Source organism: Nannochloropsis gaditana (genome assembly GCF_000240725.1).
Source record: "Nannochloropsis gaditana CCMP526 unplaced genomic scaffold scaffold1014, whole genome shotgun sequence".
Lineage (NCBI taxonomy): Eukaryota > Eustigmatophyceae > Eustigmatales > Monodopsidaceae > Microchloropsis > Microchloropsis gaditana.
In genome coordinates, this window is record NW_005802939.1 from 1 (window position 1) to 8,753 (window position 8,753).

Here is an 8,753-nt window from a genome sequence, read left to right on the forward strand (position 1 = left end):
GGGGGGGGAGGAAGAGGGTGTACGGGACCCCTGTCACTTGCTGACATGTTCGAACGGCTGGAGTCAGGCAAGGCAATGTGCAGCATCATCGAGTACGCCTTGGGCGAGACTCAGATTGAGGTCATCTTCAACCGTTTGTGCGCACAAGGTCAGGGTGGAGACCAGTCAATGGCCTCTTGAGGGTGTTCTATACGACGTGAGAATGGCCGTGAACGAAAATATTTAATCTAAAAAACCCTAGTGGGTCATGTTTAGTTATGTTAATCTGTCCATATTAGGATGCAGATGTGCATTCTACTGAAAGCATAGTACGCGGTACTGTTCAATGTCCCAACGTAAAAAAAATGGAGATCTCCTGATGTGGAAAACCCCTGGATGTAAATATCGAAAAAAATGAGTGACACAGAGCTTGTTTTCGGGTGATTATGTCAAGGGGCCGTCATGCAACGTATACTACATATCTGAAGTCGTTCCCCTATCCGCACTTGAGAGAGGCCGTTCCATGCCGCTAGTGCGGTATGTGAGAAGCCATCGCTGTGCAAACCAGGCCTTCACTCTGTTTCCGAATGCAGCTTCAACACCTTATTTACCGCCCTGGCCCCTCTACGTAAACTTTCCCAGCAGATCCTCGTCCCTAAACAGCTGGTACTCTTCATCCCCCAATTTCACTGTGTGGCCGCCATACTCAGGCAGAAGCACTGTGTCCCCCTCCTTAACGCTGGGGGGGATCAGCGTTCCGTCTGCCTTGCGTCCACCTGCACCAACCGCAATGACTTTGCCTTCATTCGGCTTGTCTAATTTGGTCTCCGGGAGGAAGACCCCGCCAGCTGTCTGGGTCTTTGGCAAGATGCGCTGCACAAGGATGCGGTCGGCGAGAGGAATAAGCTTGCGGAGGGACTGGTGAACAACGGGTGAACGGAAATGAATGATGTAAATATGATTGCTTACGCAGTCCAGCTAGCCTTACACAGCCGCAAAAGTTGTAACAGGATGAGATGGGGCATTCTTTCCTTCCCTCCTTCTCGAAACTTCAAAATCCAGCCCTGAGTGCCAAGCACTAAAAGCAATAAATCAATCATTACGTGATCCAGAAAAGTGTGCGAGGGATTGGGCCCTCTGGCAGTATTTCAAGGACTTGGCACTCACCATGTCTGTCTGACTAGGTAGTGGATGGAGTGGGGGAGGTCTGGCTAGTACGTGGTTTTTCCTGCTGGGTGAAACAACTTGAAATTGTACGCGTTTTAAAAAACATGAGGACGATGTGATACCGTGGGTCCGGTTTTTGTGCACACGTGCAACACCGCTCACATGCGGCCTGCTCCCACCCCAAAGCGACCGCGAGAACCTCGCGGTCCTTCTCGAGTGTTCTTTAGGGCGTCGCTGCGACTCGCCTCGAGGGGTGAAATGAGAGAATGCGGCCCCCCGGCGCCTTGCAATTAGATCCACGCTGCCGCACACGCCGCAGGCTCAAGCTGGGAGTGAACGCGAGACAGCGACTCGGAGATCCTGACCTTTGGGACTGAGAGGTGTGCTTCGCCGGCCTTGATTTTTTCCCCCCGTACCTCGTCCTCATGCATCTCTCCATTGTCCGACCCCGTCAACCTTCACCTTACCGCAAGGTGCCACCAGGACCCGCAAAAGTTGGAGGTTGCAGTGAAAATTCCCCAGTCGTAGCAAAGAATTATGACGAGAACCTTGCTTTACTTTTTCCTTCTTGGAGCCGTACTCCTTTCTGCGTCGGACGCCTTCGTTGCACCACCCGTCCACAGCAGCAGGGCATCAAGGGTTCAGCTCGTTCGCCAGCAGGCAGTAGTGGAAGCGTCCTCCCCCGATGACTTCGATAAGGTAAGGTGCCTCCCCTTGTTGAACTGTGCTTAACATCATCAGTTGCCCGTTAGATATCCGGCACCGCAATGGATTGGCACCTAGTGTAGTCTGGATTTCCTTGTTCTTTCCTTACGCGGCCTGACGTCTGTCTCGTTCTTCAACCCTCTCCCTTGATTTCGCGTGCAATCATTTTTCACTTGCCCTCACTGCTGTTCGTTTTTCTTGGTCTAGTCAGTATTTAGCATTATCTAACGTCTTCATGTCTACTTCATCTGTAGCTGGTAACGGGCGCTGGTGAAAAGCTCCTGATCGTCGATTACTCCACGACATGGTGCGGACCCTGCAAGATGATGGCTCCGAAATTTGATGAGATGTCCTCGCGCTTTGATGCAGTTTTCGTGAAGGTAATTGGTGACTCCACACCTGAAGCGGGACAGCTCCTCAAACGCGAGGGCGTGCGATCGGTGCCGGCCTTTCACTTCTGGAAGAACGGAAAGCGTGTGGACTCCATTTCTGGTGCGGACCCAGAACGGCTCGAGGACGTGATCTCCCAAAATATATAAATTCGGCGTGGAAGGGAGCGAACTAGTATAAAGGCCATCGTGCCGTCAGCTATTGATGTTGTTTTGCCTTGCATAGATTTTGACCAGGAGTCAGGGAGAAAATCGATATGGATTGCGCGAGCACGTGCGTGTCGAATAATCTATAAGAGCAGTCTACCGGATGCATCTTGAGGATGTAGTCTACGACAGATTAAAGTAGAGACGGCTATCGCACCATTCAATATGAATCATGAATAGAAATGTGAGCACACAAAGTCTCTCTCCGCAGTCGTCATGATATCTATGGAATATAGTTTTTTCTTTATCTCCGACCCGATGATCAACGCGATGTCCTGTATATTGTCTATCTTATTCATCTTCTTCGTAATCGTCAACAGGTGTCGCACTCACACAATCATAGTGGGTAGAACTCGAATAGCTCTTTTCACTGAAGAGAGAATGCCGGATTATACCCGTCTTGAATTTCAGAGCTGGGATCTCCTCCTTCATTTTCATGTCCGCAATTTTCAACCTTACAACTAGAGGAGTGCAAGTTACATCTTTAGCGTCAGCAATGGCTTCTGGTGAGGACATGCGACCTAGTGGGTTATCACTTAATGCCTCCCTTTCTTTTTGCTGCAGTCGCACGCAACGCTCATTTAGCTTTCGTAAATCGTTTTTGAGGACTTGTATCCGTCTTGATTGTAATTGACATACGTTTTGCTGATCGATAATTTGATTTTTGAGCTGGAGAACTCGTGCTTTATACCGCTGCTCCTTACTTTCACTCTGATCATGAAGTCGGTTAGACGTGTGATCGCTATTCTTCCTTTCCGCCTTACATTCCTTTACGCTATTAGTATTCTGTTGGTCATCAGCTGAGGGATCCTGAAGGTGCATGAGCATTGGAAATGATTCTTTTATGGATCTCCGGACGGCTTCTGTCTCCTTGCTGTCAGCCTTCAGCGGAATCTCCCTACAAATTGTATGGACAGGCCTCTGCCAGCGAAACCCTACTTTGGCTAATACGAGATCGCAAAGGCTATCTAGGACACGACAGACCGCTTTTCCGCGGCCCAACTCAAAGGCTCTCATAGCCTCTTCGCCACACTGCTGCAAGATTTTTCGTTCCGAAATATCTGAGACAAGATCTTCAACACTTTTACGGCGCTGTGCATACGAAAAATCGCTCTGCGTCCCATCTAATCTTTCAATCAACCAAAATCCGACCTTAAGAAATAGTTCGCGCTGAGTTGGCTGCTGTACAACAAAGGAAAGGCGATCCACGCTAGGAGGAGACATGGAGGATGTACCAATCCTTGAATCAAGTATTTTCAGTTTTTCGGCTATCGACTCCATTGTGAGATAAGATGTGCCCTGAATACATATGAGTATATGAAATGAAGTATTTTCTTACCTCCTTTTATGCCATTTAGTCCGAAAAGGCACACATACCTCGATAGCGTCCCAGTCTTGAGGCTCCGTCATGCTTCCTATCCCAATTTCGGCGGCGGATGCCATTTGACTTGCAATGGGCATCTTTTCTTTGACCGCTAGAGCTATTGGTTGGCACAAAAATCAGACTATCAGGTTTTAAGACCTATTGTATGCACGCGAAACCAAATTTATGACATAAAAGACCTTTTTATGTTTTTGACGAAAGCTGTATGGGCCAGAAACAAATTCAATGTTAACCTCCCGTCGCCTCGGTTATGTTAAAGGCCCAAGACCGGTAATGCAGCTCTCCTCCTCAAACAAGATGACGATAATGAGGTTCGATATTTAGCTCGTCCACTTGTTATTTCCTCAAAGTTGTGCAAATGCTGCACGATACACAGCTGTCCTGGACACACGATCTTATCCACACACACAGCAGCTGCCGATCATACCGATGTGCTTTAGGACACATCTGATTTAGAGCATGCTTAATTTGTCGATTTAAAATTCTACAGCATGATGCTCTCGCCAGACAATCTTACATCAATGCTCGCTTTGCTCGAATTAGAAGGAAGACGTAAGCAAGGAAGCGGAATCCGAAAAGGAGCACAACTAGCATCGCAATACAAAAGCCAATTTGCCCTTCCTGCACGCCGATGTACTCGAATACGAAGTTGCGGAGTTGCGGTGTGTACTTATCTGAACCGTACTCGTTTAGGACAATAGCCTGAAATGCATATTTGATCATGGAAACCTTGTCCAACGGCACAAAGTACCAGGGAACGTGGTCTGATGAATGCAGCACGCCGGCATATAGACTCATAGGCAACATTAAAACCGGTCCCAGCGCCACTGCTACGCCATCATGACCAGTGAGAGTGGAAAGAGCATACCCAAGGGAGCACGACGCGTTGGCCATCAGCACTAGGGTCACGATGAAGATAAAAAATCGACTCGCTTCTGGTGCAAAACCTATTAGCCAGTAAGCTATAGACCCGAAAATACAGGGGAAAAGGACTTGATACGGGACCTCTGCAAGAGAAAGGCCCAGGAAGTAGGACGATGGCCGGTTGGCGCTTGTCAAATACTCGCGCATAAAAACAGCCATGTCCTTGGGAATGACTTGCGAAACTGTGAACATGGATGCGATGCTTTGATTCATAATTAGCAGGAACATGGCGCCCAGACGATTCTTGGTAGCACTTGAATCAAACGGCTGCTGCAGATACACCAAACCCAATATCAACCCCATCGAGATCGCCTGCCCTAAGCGGACCTTAGCCAGCACAGGCTCTCGTCCGTAGGACTTGACCGTGCGCTTGTAGCTCTCCACGAACTGGGTCCACGACGTTGCCGGAAATTCCCGACTGGAAACTAGAGCAGCCACGCCCATTCCTGAACCTGCGGTCTCCTCCACGTCCGCCATCCAGGCCTCGTTATCTCGCGCAAGTTCCGACGACTGATATACTCGTAGCATATCTTCCACAGCCACTTCAGGCTTCTCCAACAGCACGTTGACCGCCAGCTTCTCGATCAGGTAGTCTGCCGGGTTGTAAAATTGCGGGCATTCGAGACCAAGCATCGATGCGAAATATTCGACACCGCCTGCACGCGTACCGAAATATGCCGTCTGGCCCCTGGCCAGAAGCATCAGATGAGTGAAAAGCTCAAATATCTCGGATGATGGTTGGTGGATGACGCATGCCACCAGCCTCCCACTGTCAGCCAATCCCTTGAGGATCTTGCACACTGTATTTGGAATTTAAAATGCGTACATGAGAAATTTCATAATGCCGTCATGATATGTGAGCAAATGTTTCTTTCTCCTCAGTATTCTTTCATTTATCGTACCCGATAGTGCCATGAACGCGTCCAAACCTGAAGTTGGCTCATCGGCGAAGATGATCTCCGGGTCCGACAGGAGCTCTGTCGCAACGGACAGGCGCTTCCGCTCCCCCCCCGAGACGCCTCGGATGAAAGCTTGAGGTCCGCCGATCAGGGAGTCAGCAACCTTGGTCAAATTGACTGCATCGATTACCTCTTCAACTCTACGTAGACGGTCTGCGATCGGCACTTCCTGCTTCACACGCACCATGGCATGAAACGTCAGGTGCTCTCGGACTGTCAGTGTCGCGAAAAAGAGGTCTACCTGATGTACGTACGCACTTGTCGAGAAAAAGTGCGTGTCTACCGGATTCCGATCCAAGTACACGCAGCCATCAAAGCGATGGTTGCGCAGGGATATGCAATCAAGCAGAGATGACTTGCCGGCTCCTGACGCCCCCATCAAGGCCAACATTTGCCCTTTCTCGGCGTGTCCGACCACATTATATAAAATGTGCCGCTCTGCTGTCTTACTACCTAGACTCTCATTGATGGAGGTACCCCTCGTGGTGCCTCGACCCCCCGCCCTACTGTTTGTGAGGACGTCGCCCCCGTTGCCTCGGAATGGCATATTGGTATCGCGTCCCGAACCGTGTTGCTGACCCAGGAATTCCAAATTGCCCTGTAGTCTGGCGAGGTGCTTTCTTTTTATGGGCACGCTGAGCTTCCGGATATTCCACCGCAATGATGTCGCGGAACTTGGTTTTGGCGCGTCGTAACCTTTCCGATTTTGACCTTCATCGCTCCCGCTGAGCTTGAGATTAGACGACGCATTAGACAGTTTGCCGAGCTCGATGTCGGACGTGCCTGTCATTTTATGACTTCCGTCGAAACCCAACACGTGAATGGATCTGATAAGTTGATAGTGTTTCCAGCTTGGCAATCGGACAGACCACCCTCTAGGATGGGGAGGAGGAGGTGGAGGAGGTCTTGCTTTGCCCTGTTCTCTATCCAAATGTAGTGGGCACGCGCCTGCTGCACTGGTACACTCCTGCGTAAAGTAAGGCTCGCACTTTATTGCAGGAGGGGAAAGATTGTGTGTCAATACGTGTGACAGCCAGGAAGGCAGGGTAGGAGCGACGGGCTCTGCCGTTCCGACAACAGAGATGGCACGAGTGGTCAGACCCGCCTGAACGCGACGCGACGCCACCTCGAGCTCCAAATACCAAAGCACGAGACAGTGCTAGAGCATTTTTTCATGCAATAGATGAGACATGTGCCCCCGACGGTGTCTGGGACACGGGCACGTGACACGTCGCGTGACGGGCGAGTGTATCCTGGCAGATCCAGCGGGGCGCCCCACCATGCTCGGCCTCCATCACGCACATCGCCCATGTTACTTTCCCGTTTCGCCACTGCCTCGCTGCGACCGGGGGAGGCTACTAGGCAGGACATGCTTCTGACACAACCATTTCATGTATAGGAAAGGGCGAGAAAGCCTATGTTTGCAAGATTTCACCTCCCCGGCCACCACGCCAAGTCCGCAAGATCCAAAGCCAAGGAAGTAAATGGCAACGGAAGTCACACACAGCTTCCGACATCATCTAGTCAAGATGTACCCTCCCGATCTCCTCCTTTCGCGCTGCACTCTGGAGGGGCTACTCGAGATCCTTTATCGCCCTGCCGACTTGGATATTTATACTCGGCCCCTTTGGTGCACAAGGCAGGTGGGCAGGCCAAAGAGTTGGACATGCAGGACGGGATGCACATCGACATAGGCCAAGAGCTTGGCCGGCTGAAACATACGCTTCATGATGCCCAACGCCGCATTCTCTTTCGTGCCGAAGTTGCGACTGTGAAGAATTGCAGAAAGCTTTTAACTATAGGGTGTCGGATGCTACACTACACGGGAATTGGCAAGCCGTCCTGCTTGATATTCGAGAAAGAAAAACCTGTCGGAGAGACCAACGTGTTGAGCATTGAGACCCTAACTGAGCTCTTTGCAGCAGGAGGGGTCAGGACTCAGCTGGTATTTGTTAGCGCCCGGCATTCAGAAATTGTCGGCAGAGCTTTCATCGCTGCGGGGGTGCGGCACGTGGTGGCAATGAAGTGGGACGCCAAGGTCTCGGACCGCGCCGCCTGCATTTTCGCCGAATTCTTCTATTTGTCGATTGCCATGGGACGGACTGTGCGGCAGGCCTTCGAAGTAGCCAGCACGGCAGCGGTGACAGAGACGGGGGTCTCGTCAGAGGATGAGCAGTTTCTCTTGTTGCCGGCGGACGGGGAGCACGACCTAGCCGTGTTTGACGACGCGGAGATGGGCGAGTTCGTAGACGAATCGCCCCCTCCCGTTCCTAACACATGTGATCCCCCCCCCGTCCCATTTGTCGGGCGAAATGTGGCAGCGCAAGAAGTCATAGGACTGCTCTCGATGGTCTCCCAGGGAAACCGCTGCATCACTGTGCGGGGCCGGCCGGGGGTAGGGAAGACCGCCCTGGCCTCGAAGGTCTGCCAGTATCTGGCCGAGCGAAACCAATTCGATGCTATTTATATGGTTCCGTTGCGCCGAAAAGAGTATCGATCTTACGAGAAGGAAACGCTCTGCAAGGTGATTGGCGCGGCGATAGGCTTCGAGGACGCTTCGAACGAGAGAGAGATCGTCTTCCTTTTGCAGGATAAGCATCCTTCTGGCCGCGTTATCATGGTGTTGGATGGGCCAGATCGCTTCTTCAATCGTTCCAACTCCCTCGTCCAAGTCCTCAGCTACTTGCTTTCGCGGATACACGGTCTCCATCTGCTCGTCACCGCGGAGGGCTCCGTTTTGGGAAGCGGTTCGGGGCGCTTGGAAAGCTCATCCGAGAAAGTGGTGCACCTGGGACCGTTGTCTGATGTAGCCACCGCACATATGCTTGCAAACATCGCCCCGCCTGGCTTTGATTTGGAGGAGATGATGAGCAGGCCGTATGCGACGAGGGAGGAGGCGTACGCGGAACTAGCGGCTTCTCCTGTCATACGAGAGCTGCGGGGTCATCCAAAGGCGATCGTCATGTTCGCTCCTCTTCTGGAGGATCATCGGTTGGAAGATTTGTACGACAAAGCCAAGCAAAATGTTAACCTCCCGTC

At 51.3% G+C, this 8,753-nt stretch overlaps 4 protein-coding genes across 4 annotated transcripts; 2 read left to right on the forward strand and 2 right to left on the reverse strand.

Annotated features, from left to right (window-relative positions):
- Positions 1-267: 267 nt before the first annotated feature.
- On the reverse strand, positions 268-1,225 carry NGA_0045802 (chaperonin 10). The gene is made up of 2 exons (XM_005852683.1): positions 1,147-1,225; positions 268-897 (listed from the first exon to the last, which is right to left on the reverse strand). Exons 1-2 carry the CDS (start codon positions 1,147-1,149, stop codon positions 604-606), a joined length of 297 nt encoding a protein of 98 aa, XP_005852745.1. The 5' UTR covers positions 1,150-1,225; the 3' UTR covers positions 268-603.
- Positions 1,226-1,617: 392 nt separating this feature from the next.
- NGA_0042902 (thioredoxin f) lies at positions 1,618-2,656 on the forward strand. The gene is made up of 2 exons (XM_005852681.1): positions 1,618-1,845; positions 2,106-2,656. The coding sequence occupies exons 1-2, from the start codon at positions 1,684-1,686 to the stop codon at positions 2,388-2,390; spliced, it is 447 nt and encodes a 148-aa protein (XP_005852743.1). The 5' UTR covers positions 1,618-1,683; the 3' UTR covers positions 2,391-2,656.
- A 1,167-nt stretch (positions 2,657-3,823) lies between these two features.
- NGA_0046102 (abc subfamily abcg) lies at positions 3,824-6,708 on the reverse strand (the record flags this gene model as incomplete). The annotated part of the gene is made up of 2 exons (XM_005852684.1): positions 3,824-5,555; positions 5,658-6,708. Coding segments are annotated over 2 exons (2,262 nt in total), but the record flags the coding sequence as incomplete, so codon positions are not given.
- A 407-nt stretch (positions 6,709-7,115) lies between these two features.
- NGA_0044220 (sh2 domain containing protein) lies at positions 7,116-8,751 on the forward strand (the record flags this gene model as incomplete). The annotated part of the gene is made up of 2 exons (XM_005852682.1): positions 7,116-7,194; positions 7,637-8,751. Coding segments are annotated over 2 exons (1,194 nt in total), but the record flags the coding sequence as incomplete, so codon positions are not given.
- Positions 8,752-8,753: the final 2 nt, after the last annotated feature.